Source organism: Talpa europaea, assembly GCF_964194135.1.
Source record: "Talpa europaea genome assembly, chromosome: 11".
Lineage (NCBI taxonomy): Eukaryota > Metazoa > Chordata > Mammalia > Eulipotyphla > Talpidae > Talpa > Talpa europaea.
In genome coordinates this window covers 99756257-99778320 of record NC_140078.1, presented here as the reverse complement: position 1 = coordinate 99778320, position 22064 = coordinate 99756257, and the positions used below count along the sequence as shown (strand labels likewise).

Here is a 22064-nt window from a genome sequence, read left to right as displayed (position 1 = left end):
ATCGTTCCTGATTCTGAACCAGAATTGTGACCCAAAAGTGCCTCTTGGGTTCATTGGGTCCAATCACCAGCTGCCAAGCAGCCCTTACCCCACTGGTTCATTTATTCATTTACTCACTCACCCACCTAGTCACTCAGTCAAACACGAAAAGCTCTCCCAAAATGGTTCCAGCAAACATTGGGTCTTCCTGCCCCACAGCTCCCCACACCGGGTCCCCTTCCCTCGCATCCCTCCCCCACGTGTCCCTTTCCTGTTCTATCTTTGGCTGTAAAAACTCGAGCTTTATTTTATAAATTGTGGTTCTCGGCCTGTTGGTGAACTATGACCTGCATTTAGACCATCAAGGCCCACCTTGTAAAGGTAGGAGAGAAAATCTAGACGCACCCCACAGGGGAGAGTGCGGATGGCTTTGTGTGATTGCCTGCCCAGCTCCATGTCTACAGAATCATCATATCATCAGTATCTCCTCCTGCGGCTGATGCTCAAAATGTTGGAAAGATACGGACACCCGCCTCATCAAGGGCTCCCAGGGACCCTTGCTCACCAGCTCTTGCAGGGTGGAGGCGAGAAAGGGGGCGGGAGAACTGCCATCTTGCATTTCAGTGCTGTTCCAGGAATCCTCTGCTCCGGGGAGAAGCTGGGGGCCCTGCCACATCGCCCACATGTCCCCACAATTGTCACACCCTCTTGATCCTCTCTTCTCCTCCCCTGGCAGGTCGTATACGTCACCGCGACGTTCCCCTATATCATGCTTCTGATCCTCCTAATCCGAGGGGTCACATTGCCAGGGGCCTCCGAAGGAATCAAGTTCTACCTGTACCCTGACCTCTCCCGGCTCTCTGACCCACAGGTAAGCGCTCTCACCACACGTGGTGCCCCGTGACCCATGCCAGCCTGCTGTCCCTCCGGGACCATCAACTGCTGTGAATTAAGGCCACAGGGAAGCAAATCTGGAATCGCCAGAACATCAAAAGCAACAAATTTGTGACCTGACAATGTGTGTGCTTCTTTATTGGTGCAGTAAATAGCAATTCTGACAGCAAATTTAATAATGCTTGCAGGCAGAGAGGCACAGAGTGGTGTGGTGGGGCATCTGTGCTGTGACCGGGAAGCCTCTGCTTTGTGCTGCTGTCGGGGCTGTGGCTCGTCCCTGCCTCCACAATTGAATAAAATGCTAAGTTTCAGTTAGAGGCGAGTGGCAATAAAAACACACAGAAATCCTCACTTAATGTGGTCCTTAGGTTCTTGGAAGCTGTGACATTGAGCAACGTGGTGGTTCGTGCAGTCAGGCCCCCAGCGAGGGGCTTTGTGTTGGCGTGGCCAGGGCTCCTTTATTCTCACTGGCGTTAATAACAAAATGACCTTGAGTGAATCTCTTGTCGGAGGCCTGCTGTGCAGTCTCTCCCCACCTGAGCGCCAGGTCTCTGAAGTCAGAATCTCAGTGAGACAAACTGGATGTTCGGTGGTGATTTTCTCTGTGGTGGTAGCTCAGAAAGAAAAGGATCGGTGAAATCAGGCTGACCCGTGGTTTGTCTTTGGTGAGGCCTTGGCTGTTCTGCATGGTGAGTAGTTACTGTTTACACCTGCCTCTCTGCATGGGTGGGATGGTGTTCCCTGGGGTGAGGTAGACAAGAGATGAAAACAGCATCTCCAGCCCAGGGCTTCTCAGCCTCTGCAACTTTCTAGAAGCTCCTGGGGAGCTTTAGAAAATTCCACTTCCCAAAGCACCACCCAGGTTGGTCAAAATGAACTTGTTGGAGGAGGGTCCCAGATGTCAGTGTCCTTCAAAGGCCCCCAGATGATGCCCATGTGAAGGGAAGGATGAAAGGCTCCATCCTTCACCTGACCCTGCCCCCCACTCCACCCACATTGCTCTCTGCCTCTGCTGCCAACAGCCAGGTACCAGCTTCATCATCTCCTACCTGACAAGTACAGCAGCATCCATACTGGTCTTCCAGAAATGTTTTTGATCCCTCTAGGCCACTCCCCATCCAGCAGTGATATTTCTGAGATATAAATCTGATAGGTACCCCTTTGTTTTAATTGATTCTGGGGTTCCTGCTGTCTTTGAAATAAGATCCAGAGGGTGGGACCTCCAAGTCTCCATCACTCCCTTCCTTCCATCTTATCCAGGTATTGTGCCTTTCTGCCTCAGGACCTTTGCACATGCCTTTTCTGTGCTGGGAAACAAACACACCTTCTTCCTCTGGCCTTTCTTCTCTACCTTGCCTGCCTTATATCCTACCTGACTCTAATTTTTTTATTGCCTGCTCTAACTAGAATACAAATTCTGTGGGGCAGGGAAGCTGCCCCAAGATACAAGGTTTGTACCTGTCTTGTCCAACTCTATGTTCCTAGTGCCTAGCCAGCCCAGTGCCAGGTGCATAGTAGGTACTCAGTCATTGTTTATTGAATGACTGAACAAGAGCTCTATTGATTTTTGAAGAAAGATTCTGTTGCTTCAGCATGAAGCCTAACACCATCTAATTCACCAGACCTGGGTGCTGTAATCTTTTTTGGTTCTCTGTTGGTGATGACTGGGAAGATGGGACAGAGAGAGGGAGAGAAGCAAATGTGATAGGCTGATGAAGTGAGGAGATGGTGGTGGGCATACTCTCCCATCCCCCCAGCCAGTGATGCCAGACAGCCCCAGAAAAGGTGTAAAGAGAGATCAGCTGTGGGTGCTGGGCAACTGGGAGTGCAGCTTCTCCTTGGTGGCTGTGAGGTTGAGAGAGAGCCATGGGGCTGCTTTCTGACCCAGAGACAGTGCCCCTATGGCTGGGGTCTCAGGGAGGGTCCCCCCCCCACCCCCTGCATACCCTGTTGACCAGCCCAGACTCAGCTTTCTCTTGACACTTCTCAGCATCCCAAATGCCACCTGTTTTGTATCACCATCCTCTGCTCGCTAAAATGCAAACTCAGTGGGGGCAGAGAATCGATTTATCACACACTGTTTCTGCTCCACCCCTGGACCAGGCTGCGCCTGCCTTGCAGTGAGTGCTCAGTAGTGAATTTGTGAATGAATTGAATGACTGTGTGGACAGATGGACGGACAGACAGATGGACAGATGCATGGCTAGATGGTTGGATGGGTGGTTAGAGGACATTTTCAGGTAAGTCTGTATGACTTTGCATCGCAGTGACACAGCAGAAACTGTCATGCGTGTTCTCCCATGAGAGGGGTTTTAGGTGCAGCGGAATCTTGTATCTAGAGAAACATGAGAACTGCTGTGTTGAACCCCTGGGTGGCCCCAGCCTGTCCCTCCCTGTCTGGGCTCCTGGTTCTCGCCTGCTGGGGGGGTGAGAACGCCACAGGTCAGGGAAGTTGGGAACTAGTGTGCACATAATGCAGAAGCACCTTGAGTTTGTTGTGGTGCCCAGTTCAGGGCCTGGCACATAGTAGGGCTCCCTGAACACTATGGGATTCCCCACGTTGGTTCCTGTCACTGACTCCAGGCAGGACGAGCCCAGGCCCCACAGCCCAACAGGGAGGCTTTGAACTCGGAACCTAAGATTACAGATCCAGTAAATTAAGTTTCTTGTCAAGAACTTGAAGCAACACAGCATTTCGCCTTCTTTGTCCCTGGCAATTTGCATTCCGTGGTCTGTTATAACTTTCTAAACATCTATTTGTCCTCACTGTCAGCCCTGTGTTCTCTCTCAAGTGTGAAGTGCCTCCACTCCATTTTTTCCCCCGCAAATTTTTATTTTCTGTCTTTTCAGCCTTTGGGGAGCTGAGGGACTCTTGCAGGAAATCACATTTTCCCTGCCCCAGATTCCTGCCACTCTCCCTCTCCATTGTGTTTCAAGTGTGTGTTTTCAGGGCAAGAACAGAAGGCCTGTCACAGATCCAAATCGCGGGGTCTGCTTTCCCAGGGCGCGCATGAGTTCCCCAAGTCTGCCTTCTCTCTGGAAGGAGCTGGAGACTGAGACCGAGGTGTCTGATTCCCTGGGGATGGGGCAGAGGATGTTCAGATAATGAGGGTGCCCCAGAACACCAGATCCCCCGACCTGCCCGCTAGGAGGACAAATGAGGGAAAACAAGCCCCTGGTTTGAAATCCCACTTGATCGACCTCCTGGATATGGCTGTGGAATTTGCTGCCACCTGGTGGCAGTGTACTCTGATTCCAGGCCAGGCCCCAAGGACAAATGGGCCTCTCAGCTATTGGGCTTTCAAGGCAAAATTTACATATGGACATCAACTTAGAGGGATTAGATATGTTTTTGAAAATACTGCAAACAACACTGATGTGGGGGTGGGGGGGGCACTTCCTAGAACTGAAAATCCTCCAGGGTTTCTTTTCAGCATATTTGATTCTAGGTCAAGGTTGCTTTTCCCCCAGCATCAGTTTGTTATCCACTCTGCAGCAGGCCCTGGAAAAGCCAAATCAGATCCCATGTAGTTCTTATCTTCAAGGAGATGGCAGTCTTGGGGAAAGACAATTAGTCAGTGTAACAGGAGTGTAGGACAGTGCTGGGGTACAGATGGCCTGGCACAGGTGTGCCCCTCCACCCAGTAGATAAGCCCCTCAAGAATTAGAAACAAGTTAGTGACCTAACATCATGTAGCCTGAAAGGACGCCAGTAAACATTTCTTCTTTTCTTGACTGCTGGAAACTCCATAAGAGTTTCCTGTGTGGAACCAGAGTTCCCGTGCCCTCCACTGAGATTCACTGGGGCACCCCTAAATTGTTTGAGCCACAGGCTTGCTCAAGATGTGGGTTTGGAATCTTTCATTCTCAGCAGTTCCAGAAGTGCCTTGTTAATCTGCAGCCTGAGTGATCCAGGAACTGCTGGCTTCCCGTGACTAGCAGCGACAGTGGTTGTCATCTCCCTGCCTGGCCAAGCTGAGCTTGTTGGCATTTAATGTATCTGATTCACTCCATCAGCAAATAGTCCGTAATTGAAAGTTATTATGTTATAGACCCAGGGGTTAAGTGCTCTTGTATACAAGTACTGTTTATCCTCATGGCCACTGAGATAGGGCCTTATGGTCTTGCAGCTGTAAGGAAAGTCCTGGCTTAAAGGTTCTGAGGCTTTTGAAACTGCTATCTTACCGTAAGGATACTGACACTTACAGTGAGGATACTGACACTCCGAGAGGTTGAAGCTCTTGCCTCCTCTTTACACTTGAACCTAGTTACACATGACTCAACCAGGTAAAAGGTGCAGTGCTAAAACTTTGTTGTCTCTAATTTCTCTGGGCTTACCTCGTCTCTGCCCAGCCCGAGGCTGGCATTCCTTGCTCTGTCATCTAAGCATCCCACACCCCCGTGACTACCTTGCAAGAATCCTGGCATTCGCATGGGGCAGGTCTAGTGCCAGCCTGCCCAGGAAGTCCCTCTGTGCTAACCTGTTCAGCCTCTGATTGGCCCCTCCTGTGCATGGGAAGCCCCCTCACCTCCACTTTGGGACCACCCTCGACTCACCTGACTCCCAATGTTGGCACATTTATTCATTGTCTCATTTCCATATTCTTTCTTGATTTCTTTGCTCTTATTTGTCAGTGCCCCACCCTCAGTGTGGGCACCAGAGTTGAAAACCCTAAGCAACTGAGGCACAGCCAGTCTCTTCAGGGATCGCTGCCTCTTGCTCTCCACTGCCCGCTTCCTTCTACCACAGACAGTGGAAATAGGCGAGTCTCCATGGTGAAGAAAATGGTGATAGTTCCTGGTGGCTCAGGGTAGGCTTTGTGTCAGGGAATCATAAATAAGGTGTTGATAGCAGTCTGAGGCCCCTTCATTGGGGCCTTGGGGGCCAAGTTCAAAAAGTTTCACCCCATGATCTTCAGGGTGCTGATGAGTAATTTGGGGATAGAAATTGGCCAATCTGAACAAAACCGTTGCTTCAAAAGATTACCCTGATAAGAGAGAGGCTCGGCAAAGCTGAGAATTCTGGGGTGAAACAGAGCTTCATTGGAATGTGTGCTCTTTCCTGTGTGGCCCTAAACAGATGACTTGCCCTCTCTGAGCCTCAGTTCCCTCCCTTGTAAGCTTCTAGAGGGCAGGATCCAACCTTGTACTAGTCTCCTGCCCCCACCACCACGCTGTGTATTAGATGCAACAGCACATACTTCTCCAGGTGCACAGAAAGAATGAGAAAATAGTGATTTTGGAAGAGAAGAGGGAAGATGTGGAAATGGCCTTAATGGGAGGCGGGTGAGTGAGGAAGCAATCTGGCCACCAAGGACAATGGAGACTCTGCAGGACTGTGGGCACCAAACAGCATGACAGCCATAATGTCACCTGTCCATGGCAGGTATGGCCAGAATTAGTGCCTTTGTGGGGCTTGTCCAGCTACTTCCAGAGCCCAGGAGGCTCGACAAAGAAGAACAGTGGGGTTCATTTCAAAAGGTGTCAGCAAACATTCAAGATGCACCTTCTATGTGCAGACCTGACCACTTGGTGGGGTGCCAGGGATGAACCACTGGTTTTGTCCTCGAGGATTTGCAGTCTCCTGGGAGCAGCGATGGTACCAGCCACGGAGGGTGGCACCCTAAGCTGCATCAAGCAGGAGGGAGACAGTGTGGCCTGTCTCTAGGGAGTCTCACCGGGCCATTTAAGAATGGTAGCCTTGTGATTGTTCATCAGCAAGTACCATTGAGCACCTACTGTAGGCCAGGCACTGTGCTTGGTCTTTGCTTTTCTACTGAATCAACAGAAATGTACAATGTATCTGCCCTTGCTACATGGTTGCTGGGCTCTACTGGAGGAGGGAGGAGGAGGTGGATGAGTGATCTTTTCAAGGACAGGGATTTTTAATTGGGGAAAGCTCTTTGCCCTCACCCCACAGTAGGACATAAAATTTTGTACATTAAGCATTTCTTAATTAATATTTCTTAATAATTTCTTGAGATGTAGAGCAGATTTAGCTTTACATGAACATGAAGCAGAAAGTACGGAAAAGTCCATATACCCTCCTTTCTCCAACCCCCCTTTCCTCTGTTGTTAACACCTGGCTTTCGTGTGGTACATTTGTTACAACTGGTGATGCAGTATCAACACATTCTATGCACTAGATGAGCCCATAGTCTGGGAGGGTTCCCCTTACTTAGTGTTAAGCAGCCTGTGGGTTTAGCTGAATGCAACAAGCCATGAATCCACCCCTACAGAATCTGTAGAATAGTTTCACTGTCTTCAGAATCCCTTGTGATCCACCTATTCATCCCTCCCGCCTCCCGCTAGCCTTCTTCCCTGAGTCCCTGCTTACCTCTGACCTTCTAGTGTCTCCACCATTCTGCTTTTCCCAAGTGTCATGGTCATGCTGAGTCTAGCTTGTCAGACTGGCTTCTTCCACTTGGGGTGATATGCTTGTAAACTTCCTGCCTGTCTCTTTGTGGCTTAATAACTCAATTCTTTTTTTAATCATTGACTAATAGCCCATTGTCTGGATGTGCAACGGTTTGGTTATTCATTCACCAATTAATGGGTTTTTTTGATATTTCCATGTTTGGCAATTATGAATAAGGCTGAGTGTGTGCAGATATTTCATTAAGGATGTTTTTTCCTGAAGTGAGTCCTCCCACCTCCAAAACTCAAAATCCCTGCTCGTGAGTGTTCAGCCAGAGTTATTGCGTGGTGCTGGATTGGCATCATGGCTCGTCCACTTCCTACTGTGTAACCCTAGACCAATCCCATTACCTCTCTGTCCTGTGCTCCTTCTCTATGATAGGGTTGCTAGGAAGGTTGAACGAGATAATGCTCAATCATGATGTCACATTCAGCACGTAGTAAATGCTTGGCCAACGTTAGCTATTTATTTTACAAGATGAATATAACTTTGATTTTATTTTCTTGACTAAAACATCAGGTGTTTGTGGCACTGCACGAGCTGATTTAACCCATCCTGTTCTCACAGAGCATGCTTTTAAAAGCCTGTGGAAAAAAGACCCAGCAAAAAGAGAAGTCACAGATGCTAATGTAGGGCATTGCTGTGCTAGCTCTCACTGTGCATACAGACAGGCGCACCTGGCATTTCAAGACAATGTCTAAAACCTTGCTTTTCGGAGTACAGTGCCCAGCCCAGTGGTATCAGCTGCAAGGAGAGCTTGTGAGAAAGGCAGACTCCCACCCCAGACCTGCCCCATCTGCTACAGCCCTCACTGGCTCATACACACTTGAAAGTTTGAAATGCTGGCCTAAGAGACTTCCTAGTCAGGCTGAGACTGTCAGACACATGTGTCTGTGTCAGAGGAGCTATAGGAGCTAGGACAAGTAGGTGCAGCAGAAGGTTCTCCTGGGGTGTTGGGCTACCCACCTGCCATCACTCACGCAACTGGGGAGAGGGAAGAGAGCTCATTCTTGGGATCCCTGCAAAAGGTTGCCTGTCTGTCATGGCGGGGGTAAGGGGGAAGGGATGTTGGTTATTTCCAGAAGCATTCAAAGAATGTCCATTGAAAACTCAGGACCAGAACTGTGGGCATAGTTGTCTTGGGCAGAAAGGACTGGAGGTCCATCCAGTGAAGGGCTGAGAAAGTTGTGCCAGGAACATGTGCACTGGGCCTGGGTTGGGAAGGAAGGATCTCCCCTGAGTACAGTGGAAAGATAGAAGATACAGGGCCCACTTAGAGCAGCTATTAACTAGCTTCATCCTCTGAAAATATCATAGGACACAACTTTCTTCCAAATCCCACATTCCCCCATCATCCTTGTTACTGTTACTATCATCTTTAAAATTTTGCCTTATTACTTTTTTGAATTGATAATTACTTGGATTTAATAATTTTTTTTTTTACCAATTTCTTTGTTCTCTCTCTTTTTTTTTTCTTTCTGCTGGATGAAATTTCCTTCTTATTGAAATACATCCTTTAGTAGTTCTTTCAAGTAAGGTCTCTTGGTCTGAATGTGTCTAATGAGATAATTATTTTACCATCACTCTGGAATGGTTGGTTAGCAAGGTATGGAATTAGGGTGGCCATTTTAAAATCCATTTTAAACTTGGGTGTAATATGGATTACAGGAATAGTGTGTGGTCATGTCCACGCCTGGCACTGCCATATTGAGTCCTAAGCTGAGTAGTGAGATTTCTAACATCTCACTCACAAGATGACAATCCCTTTCTGGCTCCTGGCTTTGTGTCCCTCTCAACTTGTGGTCACATATATCACTTAATAGATTATAACAGAATTTAAACCTCAGCTTCTAGGACTTCTCTCTGCTTGGATAGCCTCAGGGATTACTAGGTTTGTTCTTCCTCATCCCTAGCTCTGACTTCTCTCATTTCTGCCATCTGGGAGAATGTTCTAATTGCCCTTCAAGCCAAGCTATGCATTTAAAATGGCTATTTTATTTCATAATTATGTGTTTTCTCTGTCCTCCCATAAAAATATGTTTAACCTTTGATATTTGCTTCTCTTCATCTGCCAGTCTTGAACAGGACATACTGAATTTTCAAGTAGCAAATTATTATTAAGGGGAGGAGGCTGTGGTCATTCTCATTTCATTCATAAGTTCAGTTTTATTTATCAAGTTGTATTTGTGGTGGTGACTCATATTTCATACTATCATCATTATATTATCTGATAGTAAACTTGTTTTGGAGTAAAATAATATTCATCGAGGTATTTGATCAAAAGTCCCATGAGCCCATTTACTTTCTATTTCAACAAGTTTAAAAGTCAATATCTAGGTTCACTTTCTTCTCTTATGGACAAGGAGCTGAGTCCCATAGAGAAGTCAGCACGTGACCAAGCTCATAACTTGTGCAGAGCCAGGATCCTCAGCTGAAACATCTGTCACCTCTCCACCCCTTTGTGTCTGTTTTCTCATCTGTGAAATCCAGAGGTTAGACCAGACATGGGATCAGGTCCTGACTCACCAGCTCTGTGATCTCTGGTAGGCTCCTAAACTCTCTGAACTTCCATCTTAATCGGCCCTACCCTCTCCACTGCCAGTGACTTTCTTGACATCAAGCAGGCCAACATGTACAGAAGAGCTCTGAGAAGCCCAGGGCAGCAGAGAGGGTTGGGAAGGTCTAGTCACTGAGATGCCAGGCTGCAGCTCCTCTGTGATGAGAGGTGTGCTTTGCAAATGCAGTGTGTTGCACTGCTTTCCGACCCAGCACGGATTGAGCAAGGAGAGCAATTTTTCTGTCTGTGAGCAGCTCAGCTACATCTCAGTTTGCTGAGTTATTGACATTTGAGGTTCTTATCTGTGAAAACTCACTGGTGTGTTAAGCTCACGTTCCACTTCCCTCACTTCTCATGTGCAAGCCAAGCACTGGGCAGCCCAGCAGGGCAAGCGCCAAGCCCCTGTAATGCTCACAAAGAGTTGAACAAAGTTCTGTCTCCTTGATTAGAGCCTTAGAGACAGATGTTCCCAGTCCTGGAGCCCAGTGGGCTAAGCACATGATATCAACAGCATCCACTCCACCCCCAGGAAGTAGTGTTGCATGGTGGGAAACTCCCCGCTCAGAATCAGGGGGCCCAGCACCATCCCTGACCTTGAACAGTCATTGTCTCTCCTGTGCCAGAGTGTCTTGGGCCATAAATGAGGCATCGGGTAAAATCACTGGTTTTCATTCCCAATCAGTGGCCCTTTGCTTTTCTTTCACTCTCCTGAGCCAGCCACGGGCAGCTTCACACTGCCAGCAAATTCCCTCTGGCAGTACGTGCATCTGATTAATCAAAGGTGGCAGAGCCCAGGAACTGTTCCTTAAAATGTCCTTTGTGGAAATGAAGCCCAAGAGAGACACGGTGCTGTGGTCGCGTGTGTGGTCCTGGGCTGTACATCACCCACACAGCACCAGGGTTGCAGACGACAGCGCTCAGGCTTGCCCAGGGCGACTGGCGTGGGGGGGAGGGGCCGTGGAGGCCACTGTGAGCAAGTGCAGTTACGAGGTGGGGGGCCCTCCAAGCAGCACGGGGCCACTGCCCCCGCCTGCCCTCCTGGAGTGCAGTGTCTCTCTCAGACCTTTCCTGTGGTGGCTTGCGTGTAGCCATGCACGTAGCACGTGCTCACCAGCACGGGTCAGGCATGTGGTCGCCATCTGGGAGCCTGGCTCCCTCCCTGGACAGCAGCACCTGACCACTGTCCAAGCTCAGAGCGGGTGGCAGGGGAGGAGGGACAAAGAGGGGAGAGGGATTTGCGAGACATGGCCTCAGTGAGTGCTTCAGCCACGGAATGGAAAAGGAACCCATGAAGTCAAGCTTGGGGTGTGTGGGTACGTGTACCTGGCCCCTCCTCCTCTCTGGAACCCTGGAAGGTGGTGCTGCCTCACCACAAAGATAAAATTATGGCTGAAAATGAGGTTGAGGAACTCAGATAAACCCACAGGCTGCTCCTGGCTGATGGAAGGAGTTCAGTGTTTTTAATCTTTGAGGTGATGTCAGCAGGAGACCACTGAACCCCTGGAAGTTCCAGGTGTTCTGGCTGGAGATTAGTGCTGTGGTGGCTTCTGCCTGTCACTGGGGTAGGGGCTTCCCCAATTACCCCATTGACAGGGCCTGAGCTACTGGTCTTCCTGTGCCCCCCCCCCCCCACTGCTGTGGACACCCCCCCGGGAAGTGTTTCCTTCCCTGTTTTGCAGACACAACTGTCTTCTCAGTGAGACCCAGCTGAGGTGGGAGCGCCCGCTGTCTCTGTTGGTTCTGCCTACCCAGGGAGCACCCACTCACCCCACCCCATCTTGCTGAGTCTGCTCAGTCGCACACCCTCCCTATTCATGCATCCATTTTATTTTACTTTTTTGATACATTTGAGACTAAATTGCAGACATCGGCATCCCCAGATACATCAGCATTCATGTCTGGATTTATTTTTTAAAATGATCATGCTGGGTTTTGTTGCTCAAGCCCAGCCCCAGGGGGAGTTGGGAGGGGGGCTGTGGAATGAGGACAGTCCTTCCCTCCTGGAGGACCATGTGGGGGGTGTTGTGGCAGTCACAGGGTCCCCTGAGGTTAGCCAGCGCTCCTGCCTTCTCTAGGCACACCTTGTGCTGTAGGAAGACAGTGTCACAGCTCACGGAGGAAGGAGCCTGCCACACCCTCACAGAGTCACCAGAACTGCCTCTGCCCTTGCGCTGAGCTCTCTGGGTGTCATGCCCAAGGAGTGGGTGTCCTCTAAAGCGGTTGCCTTTCTGGAGAGCAGGGGAGCAGGTGACGAAGTGACCCTGCAGGGTGGCAGGCATGTAGAGATGGAAGGACGTCTGTGTGTGCGGACATGAGCAAGCTGCTGCGTGCCAAGCACCATGCCGTGTCCACTTGGCTGTACTCACCACGCCTGGTGAATAAATGATGCTCAAAAGATACTGTTGGAGGGAATTGCCCTGTTGACGGTTACGTTTCTTAGGAGCAGAAAAGCTCAGTGATCAGCCTCATGTCCAGTGCATGTGGGCATTTCCTTAGTGCTTGATTACCTCTGGCGGCAGGGATCTCACCCCAGGCCTGGCCACTCAGCCAGGAAGAGGCTCTTGTGCTGCTGCTGTGGCTGCCCCTCCCCTAGCCCGTGTAGTCCCTCTGGGAGCTTCTGGGGGCAGGAGGAATTTGAGTGGTTTCCCTCTCACTGTAGAATGCTGTTTCACTTGGAGTTGAGCTGCGTCCTCCCACGTCTACCCTGAGGCCTCCGTGGGCGTTTCCCATGCCCACTCTGCGTGGCCAAAGCTATCTCGAGGAGTGAGATCCCCGCTCTGTGAGTCCATGGATTCCAGGAAGCTGCGTGGCATCCTCTTCCTCAGCCCTTTGCTAAGAAACGTTCCTGCACACACATGTCCTTCAGACACATCTTTCCCTGTCTCAGGGCCCTGCTCATACTGTTTGTTCCACTGAAGAGCCTGCTCTTCCTTGCAGACATCCGGCCCAGAGCAGAGAAACTCCCCTGAAAGCATGTATCTCTGTGAGGGTGGCCCCACCTCCCCTTCCATTTTGGAGCTTCCCTGCCCTTGTGTTTGACTTGAAGTTTGTCTCCTGTGTCTTCAACTCCATGGTGTCTTCCTGGGCTTACAAGACTACAAGGTTGAAATACCTCAGGGAAAATGAGCTTCACTGGCCCCAAAACACACCTGTATGTCTCTGACTGGTGGTGGACTTTTTTTTTAGGGGACAGAGGGCAGGAGAGTGCAGTAGTTGATTATCATGTCCAGCCCTGGCAGGAATGTGAGATTGATTAGCAATGTCTGCCATAGGCAGGGATTGGAATGGGATGTGTGTGCAACATATTCATCATCTTCTTTGCCATCCAGGTTCCTTATTTTACAGATTGGAAAACTGAGGCCAGGAAAAAAAGAACCTTAGGGAGAATGTACAGAAATTTTCAAGACAACCTGGACTAGAGCTGGGTGTCCTGACCCACTTAGTTCAGCTTGTCCTTCGCTGTGCTGGGGACTCTAAGCAACTGTGGGTCGTCAATATTTTTTGAGTGTTTGCCATAGGTCAGTATTGTGCAAAGTTCTGGGTGTATATCAGTGAAAAAAACAGATGAAAGTCTTGCTCCCGTGGAGTTTCTGTTCTAGTAGGAGGAGACAGACGTCAGCCAGGAGTGTGATGATTTGATTGAATCATCTGGCCCTGGGCCAACACCCTGTTGCCTTCACCAAGGAGGCGCTCTTTTTGGGTTTCGTGCCCTCCCCTCCCTGGCTCTCTACCTCCGAACCAGCTCCATGGGACTCAGAGGAGGGAAGTGGTGATGGTGGGGGAGGCTCATCTGGGCTGCTCGCTGGGCTGACACACAGGGGCATGGCAGCCCGTGACCCCGTTTGGTCTAAAGACCCAGGCCCTGTGTTCCCAGTGCAGGAATTTGGGTTCCACTGCCCCGCCTCAGTGCTTCTCAAATGGGGGTTAACAACTGCTCAGGAGACAGTGGAAGCAAGTGGGGCTCAGTTCTGGTGTTCACTGTGATGGGGGCCACCCTCAGCATCTAGAGAGTGGGCGCTGGTGACCCTACAATCAACAGGGCACACCTGCGCAGCAAATTGTCCATCCAGAGCCCATAGTGTACCCCCAGAGGAAGGTTATTGGGGGGAGACTTTAATTAGCACCCCCATCCTGAGGCCACATAGACAGTCCTGGGAGAACCTGTCCTGGAGCCTCACCCACACTTTCTATCCTCTACCCACCCGTCTAATCCCGTGGTAAAATGCAGCTCAGTGTCTCCTGCAGTGCATAGGGGTCGGTGTGCACAGCCAGTCCCTCCCCCGGGTCCTACCATGTAAGGCACCAAGGTCACTGCTATTGGCCCCTGGCCAGGGACTGTCTGTCCAGTCCCTGGATGTGGCGGCCAGCCCCTGGGCAGAGGCCCAGCCGCAGTGACCTGGCTCCTTGCTCCACACAAGGGGCCATAGGTCAGCCTACGCACCCTGACTCCCTCCATCCCCCCACCCCACCACGCTGAAGGGCCTCCCACCACCTGCAACCTGCCAGCCAGTGACACTTCACTGGCAGGGCCCGAGTCAGCCCCGGGGCTGGCTGCCGGGGAAGGTCTTGGCTTCTGAGGCTGCAGAACGTATTTCCAGGGGGGCTGCTGGGCCCAGCGCCTCTGCCTCTTCCCACCCCTGTCCCACTGCCTGCCCAGGGCATTCGCATTGAAACCTCCCCCCTCCCATGAATCCACCAGGGAGGGAGCCTCTGAGCCCTCGCCTCCCTGCTCCGTCCTGCATAATGGCCACACTGTGTTCCCCAGCCTCTGTATGTGGCATTAGCCAGAGCAGGAGAGAGGGCGCCTAGCAACCCTGAGGGGGCTGAGGAAGAGGTGGGAAGGAAGCGATTTCCATGTAATTATTCACTTCTACAAAAGCCGTTGTCAGGTACACACTGGAAACACAGCTGTTGTATTCTTCTCTTCACCTACTTTTAATCTTTTGAGAATCTTTCCCCATATAAAAGACCGAGAGAAAGAGCTTAATTCAGCCATTTTCTGCCGGGCCATATAAGTTATGTTCTTGCCCCATGGAAGGCTCTATTTACAAAAGTTGTGGTGTGTGTGTGTGTGTGTGTGTGTGTGTGTCTGGCTATTTGAAAAGACAACATTAATGAAGGAAAGGGCTAGAGCTCATAAGCCACCGGGCCCCCAGCCCTGTCCTGGCTGCTGGACCCAAAGCCAAACGCCGCATGTGCTGTTGGGTCTGGAGGTTTTCTTGCATCTTCTTGGCCGGCACTGGGACTGCAAGGAGTCTGGGAGCAGGGAAATGCTGGCTCCTCCCCCGACTCCCACTGTTGTGCCCACGTTCACTGTGCCAAGGGCAGGTGACTGCTTTCGTGATGGGGGTCGCGCCCACGGGTGCTTCTCAGCGGTCTGACTCGTTCCCCGAGTGGGGACGGGTTGGCAGTAGCCAAGACACAGGAACTGGTTTTCTTTTTTTTTTTAAAGATTTATTTATTTATGCATACAAGAGCTGGGGTACAGGCCAGAGATGTGGGGGGGGGGGGTGAGAGGATTCACCAGAGACAGTGGGGAACAGAACAGGCAGACTGACCAAAGTGCACTGCTGAGGGGAGCAGTGGGTGAGTCAGGAGAGGTCTGCTGCACCATGTGGGTAGCTCCCTGGCAGGCCGGGGATTGAACTCGTGCTGCAGAGGCTGTGGATTGCTTCATAGTGCGGTGCTTAACCCCTTGCGCCACCAGGGAGGCCCGGAAACTGGTTTTCATAGTGCAGCTGAGAGGGTTAGCCTTGGCGAGCTCAGAGGAGGGGAACCCAGGTAACCTGCAGCGTGCCTGCAGCCCCTATCCTTCCTTCAGGAGCTGGAGGCAGAGGTTCAGGGCAGGGAAGTGGGAGAGCCGGGCTCCCTGCTGAGCATGCCCCCCTGCCCACCGAAGCCCCTGCCCTTCCCAGGGAGCCCCAGCCAGGCTGGGGGCCAGGCACCTGGATCCAGACTTCGTCCCCCTCTGCTGGTGTTCAGAGCCTTCCCTCGCAGGCCACCAGGCTCCCGAGGGCCGTTCTGAAGGCCCTTTTGTCCCTACTCCGAGGAGACTCCTCATGCAGTGGCCAGTGTGGCCGTCTTCCCAGAGCCAAGTGGACCAGCGATGTCCCCGCTCTGGCTTGCGTTGTGTCACCTGAGGAGACAGTGGGGGCACTGCCTTTGCCAGCAAGCCCGATGCCTGGGCCGCCACCCCCGGTATGTGGTGTAGCTGCTGGGCTGAGCTGTGTGATGATGGCACCAACCTGCAGCGGGGCGCGAGCTGCCCTCGTCAGCCCTCAAGCAGGACACCCCAGCTCCAGGGCGTGGGGAGCGTGCGCCCGCCTCTGATGACCACGGGGTGCTGTCCCTCTGCTCTTGCCAATGGCCTGAAATCTTGATTTTAGGGGAGCTTCTTGATTTTAAGGCAGCGGCCCAAGCTGCCTTAGAGGCCATAGAAAATCACACTCCAGCTCCTGTTCCCCCGCAGCCCCTCGGGCCAGCAGCTGCACCCACCCCTCCCCGAGTGGCCCTGCGCCCCACTGCGCCTCGCCCTCCTCTCCCATGGTCCCCCCACATGCGCCTGCCCAGCGGATGCTGTGCTGTAGCTCCTCTGCCTTGGTCTGTGGTCTTCCGAGGGCAGAGCTCCAGGGCTGTGCCCAGCACGTTGCTGGCACACGCATGTTGACTGCGGGGCAGAGGGAGGAGATTTTTGAAGACAACTTTGCCTGGCATGGGCTAGTGTTAGCCAAGCCCTGCCTGGGCTCAGAGCTCCTCCTTGCTGCCCTGCAAGAGCTGGATACTCTGCTGAAGCTGCATACACAGGCTGTGACTCTAGCGTGGGGAGGAGGGAGGGAGAGAGGGAGGGAGGCTCCCTGGAGGCACCCCCTCCTGGGCCTCCCCAGTCGGGTAAGCCCCTTCTGTCCTAGAGGTGGAAAAGACATGAAGCCTTCACCCCAAACTTCTGAGACAGTAGATATTCCACTAGTGGGGTCCAGGTGGAAATGGAGAGGAAAGAGGGTGAGCACATTTCCACCCCCCACACAGCTCTCTCGAACCTGGGAGAAGTGCTGCTGCCCGTCTGGAGGGGGTGCAGGTCACAGGACGTGGGGAGCTTTGTCACTGTAAAGTGCTGTCTGTGTGAACTGGGGCCTCTGTTATGGCAAATGTGGTTTGAGTGTGGGTGGAACAGTTTGTCCTCGCCCAGCCAAACTGCCTTGCTTTCCTGCCTAGTGTCACCGAGGGCTGCTCCCTGCGGGCATGGCCAGGCCCTGAGGGATTGCTGGGGGGGGGGGGGTGGTTCTGTCCCTGACCCGTTGCTTTCTGTACCTGCTGTGCACCCAGGCTCAGGGCAACCCGCTGCCCTGAAGGAGGTGAGGTTGCCCCAGAGCTAGAGGGCGGGACCACCTCTCTTCTCAGGGTCTCAGCTCCCCTGTTCCCATGCAAATCTGTCCTCCAACCTCTGAATGTGCGCTGCCTCTGGCTACGCTGCCAGAACGCCCCCCATTCATTGCTGCAGGGGAGTGACCGGTTCCCAGCTCCTGACCCAGCTTCCTTAGGGTTTGTTCTGTCGAGACTGTTTTCCCTTCAAGTTGTGTTGAGAAATAGGAAGCCCTTTCTCTGGAGCTGCCCCCTTTGTAGCGCCCTGGGACAGGCTGGGCAGCTGAGCAGGGACAGGCAGGCTCGGTTGCCTGCTCCTCCATTCACCGAGGTGGGGTGGCCTTTGTCCTGTGCGACCTGACAGCACAGAGCTGTTCCCGTCCCAGCAAAGGCTCCAGCCTGCTCTGCGCGGGTGGGAGTAGGGCAGCTTTTCTCTGAAACTTGGTGGCAGAACGCCTGGGGTTCGAACCTGATGCTCGCTTACTGGTTGGTTTGGCTTGTGTGGGTCGGTTTCCTCTTCTGTAAAACAGGAGATGCAACTACTTGCCAAGGGAGATGGTAGTGGAAACCGAGCCTTGGGTACATGGTAACCTTTCAACAAATGACAACTTAAGCCCCTCATTTCTTAGGCCACCACCAGACAGGTAGGAGGGCTCATGAACGTTGTTAGCCTGTTTTGTTAGCTTGTCTTTCCCCATTTGATCAAGTCACCCCAATGGCTACCATGATCCTGTGTGCTCTTGGGTGTTGGTGGAATTCCTCATTGAGGAGAGAAGTGGCCTTTGTGGAAATGGACTCAGGGTCCCCTGTGGCATAGTCAGTGCCATGCTCTCGCCTGCCTTTTTTTTTTCCCTCTGGTAAACGGGAAGAGTCCATTTCCCAGACTCCCCTGGTACAGATTAGGGAACAGGAGACTTGGTTCTCCAGGTTCTTGAAGGCTCCCCAGGAGAATCTCCAGTTTTCTCTCTGCTGTCCTAGTGACTGGATAGAAGCTTGAGGGGACATGGTCATGTCATAAAGCAGAAAAGCTTGCCCGCTGGTCATTGGGTGGAAGAGAACCTCTATGTGAGTCTGTGTTGGGCTTTGTGTGGCAGGAAATGAGTTTCTGTTGTGCTGAGCCACAGAGATTTGGAAGTCACCGTTACCCCAGCCTGGCCTCGCGGTGACCATCTAAACAAATCCAGCCGCTGCTCGATGCATCCATTAGTTCCCTCCCAGACTAGGGGAGCTCATAACTGGAGCCCTGCATTTTCACGACCACAGGCTTATGCTGAGACACGTAAGGATCATGCCCATCCCCGGGCTCTGATGGTGCAGACCCTATGCAGGTCCACCATGTTCGTGCATGGGATATTCCCGAGGAGTCTAATCTGGGAGGTTCTCCCACTCTGCATGCCCAGTGTGCACACATCTAAGTAGAAGAGTTAGTATCAGCATGAGCTTTAGAAATGTGCAAAATAGAAAAGACCAGTGGAGGGAGTTTTGGATCCAGAGCAGTGTCAAGTCATAGCAAAAGTCCCAATGGCCTTCGGAGCTGTGTCTCCAGCCCAGACTGTAACATTTTGCTCTAGACTCTCCCCCCGTCTCCTGAAGAGCTTGCCTAGACGTCTCAAGCTTGCCTTGCCCAGAACTACACTTATCCCCTTTCCTCCACCTTACACCACCACCTGCCCTTTAAACTGCCTTGCCCTCCAGTGTGTCCCTTTGCTCAGCGCTGGGGATTCTTCTCTCACCTCCAATCAAGACCAATCTGTTTTCATCTGCCCACTGAGGATTTCTTGAGAATCGGGGAGAAGCAATGGAAATCAATCAGAGAAACTAGAGGAGTCAAGCAAAATCCCATGGACAGCACCATCCCCCCAGCAGGCCGACTCCCCAGAGCCTAGCACGTGAGCAAATGGGGCCACGCTGGCCACAGAACGCCTGTGTGGTATTTCCCTTGGTAGGAGAGAGAGAAGAGGTGCAGACACAGGGAATTCTGGGGGCTGAGGCCCAGGAAGCCCAGGCCCTGGCATTGCCCAGAAAGGGAAGATGTGGTCTGAGAATGCATCACGGCAAGGAGGGGTACGTCCGGGCTGTGCTGGAGCTTCAGCTGAGACTGTGGTTCGGGAAACCCTAGGCCTGACCAGTGAGGCTCCATGAGCAGAGAGAACCCCATATTGAGGAGAGCCCCCGGGTACCTCCTCTTCTGAAAGCTTTTTATCTCACCTGAGGATAAACATCGGCTGCTGTATATAATGTACAGTGCTGCTCTCCCGGGGTTCTCCATTAATGCTGGTTCATCACTAATTCAGGATTCATGGAAGGATTTGGGCTTAGAAAATCTGGGTTTTTTAATCCTAAAAACTTAATGCTGCCGTTAGTCAGAATTCTTTCCATTTGAAGTGACTACAATCTCCTTCAAATTAACTTAAAGAAAAAAAGGAATTTATAAGCCACTGAAATTGACGTGTTCAAGGTTAGCTCTGACTTCAGGCATGGCTGCATCCAGGGACTCAAGTCATGTCACCAATATCAGTCTTTCTTTGCTGTCAACTCTGCTTTCCTGCGTGTGGGCTATATTGTCAGGCAGACTCATGGCCAGCAGTGTCCCAACAGTTTCAGGCTAAACCCGCAGGAGAGAAGAATGTACCCCATTTGCTGTGACTTCACTCAGAGGGCCAGCAGTTCAACCATGCATGCTTATCCCTGAGCAGTCACTGTGGTCAGGCCTGGGCCATGCGGCCACCAAAGCAACCTCTGAGCTGGGGAGAGGTGGTTTCCCAGAGGAAAAAGGGGCGTGCGGTTCCCTGAAAGGGGGACGTGAATGCTGGGTGGGCACAGGCGGTTGCTGCCTGTTTTAGTGTCGGTGTGCACAGTGAGCCACCTGCAAGAATAGCTCCCTGCAAGTGAAACTGGTGGTTTGGTCACCCCGCTGGGGACTCGCAGGTGGAAAATTCTCTTCGGTGCTTTGAACATGCAGGGAGTTTATTTACATGGTGGGGGGCATCACTCTCCAGGAGGCCCAGTGGTGATGGGGGTGCTTGGGGGCTCCTCTCACCCAACTGTGCACTTGCCAGGGGACAGGGAGGAGGCAGGAGATGACGCAGTGTGCAGAGGCCTCAGAACATGCATGAGCAACTCCACGTGGAGACCGAGCAGCCCCATCACAGTAGTGTGTGGTGGTTCCCCTGCCGCCCTGTCTCCCAGCTCCAGGCCTTGAAAAACCTTCAGTTGTAATAAGTGTTTGTGGAATGACTTAACAAACTCAAGTAAATCCGAGTTGGTGTGTGCTGTCTGTTCAGACCCGAAAGAATGAGGAAAGAAAGATTTTTGTGCAGAGGGGAGAGTTCTGAGACACAGGGGGCTGGGGGAGCTTTCTTCAAATCTCCAAAATGAGAAGAGAGCTGGCCTCAGAACGAGGAACAGAAGAAGAGTGATTTCCTCTCATTTAAAAAATAAATATTCTTATGGTCAGACCGCTCGAAAAAACATTCTGGTGATTCAGGGAACTCTTATCCATCAACCTCCAGAAAATTCTAGAATAAAGACACTTATATTTGGTCAAAAGGTACCTAATAATCCAGTTCCTTAAGAGATGCATCCCCGAGGAGGCTGTGAAGTTTGATGACCCCTTGGCAGTCTTTTTGGAGGGGGATATGGGTGGGGGTTTCTGAGAAGGGGACCTCCCACCCACCTACCACTTTCTGATCTCTCTGCCAAATTCTTTGTGCCTTCCTGCAGGTCTGGGTAGATGCTGGGACACAGATCTTTTTCTCCTATGCCATCTGCCTGGGTTGTCTGACTGCTCTGGGAAGTTATAACAATTATAACAACAACTGCTACAGGTGAGCATTCCCAGGCCTGCTGGCTCCCCGCACACTCCACCCTGCCCCACCAGTGCCCATGCATGTCCCTCCCCCAACCTCGGCAGGGCCAGGAGGAGGCAGGTGGGCTGTTTCTCAGCCTGTCCCCACCCTGAGGTCAAAGGTGGCCCCCGATGGAGGTAGGATGATTACAGATGTGATCAAAGCATATTCCAGGCTGCAAAGCAAGCCCACTCCTGAAATCATATACAGGCTTCCATCCCACCCTTTGAGGCAAAGATCCATTCCCAGGTGGGTAAGCGGCTGGCCCAAGTTACAGAGCGAGGAAGAGCAAAGCCAGGATTTGAACCCTGGCCCTTTGCACCAGGCTCTTGTGCCTTCTGTTCAGAATCCTGCTCCCTGCCCTGCTCACTTAGTTGTGGGATCCTGTCCTGTCCCACTGGAGTTCTGGCTCCTGTCTTGTCCTTCAGCTTGCAGTTGGCCACACCAGCACTGGGAGGGACCCCCAGTGGGGAGGGGAGTCCATGTTTTGAGTGAGACTGAGGGCAGGGACCGGCCCAAGGCTACCAACAGTCATGTGCTGGAAGTGAAATTGCCCCCTGGCCACTCGCTCCAGGCTGGTGGTATTCTGCTGAGGTCCCTGCACCCCGAATTCAGTGCCTGGTGACAGAGGTAGATGTTCAGGGACGACTGCACAGTGCATCTCATCCTTAGAGACAGACAGCTCCTCATTTGAATATGAGGGCTTGGTGTCACGGTGATGAAGCCATCGCTCACAGTTGAGGAAGGACAGATTTTCCAGCAAGTGGTTCAAAGATTGGAGTGTTTGGGGGAGATAGTCAGGGTAGACCCCATTCCTTGCCCCAGGTTTGCACCACAAAAGGTGTCAGATCAACAAAAGAATGAAGTGTACTCTAAAATAAAACCAGGAAAAAACTGATTTCACAACAGGAAAAGATGGAGAAAACAGTAAAACCCTAACGTCACAAAGGAAGAGAATAATAGATTGATCCCCATGAAAATCTTAAACTTCTGAAAAGTTTTAGAACAA

At 51.8% G+C, this 22064-nt stretch overlaps 1 protein-coding gene across 1 annotated transcript in view; it reads left to right on the top strand.

The window, feature by feature from the left end:
- Positions 1-22064, top strand: part of SLC6A11 (solute carrier family 6 member 11) — a gene marked incomplete at both ends in the record, with an annotated part of 83672 nt that overhangs the window by 43752 nt on the left and 17856 nt on the right. The window contains 2 exons of the mRNA XM_084246779.1: positions 716-850; positions 20931-21034. Coding sequence (XP_084102905.1) covers positions 716-850; positions 20931-21034 — 239 coding nt within the window. The remainder of the gene's footprint in view (positions 1-715; positions 851-20930; positions 21035-22064) is intronic.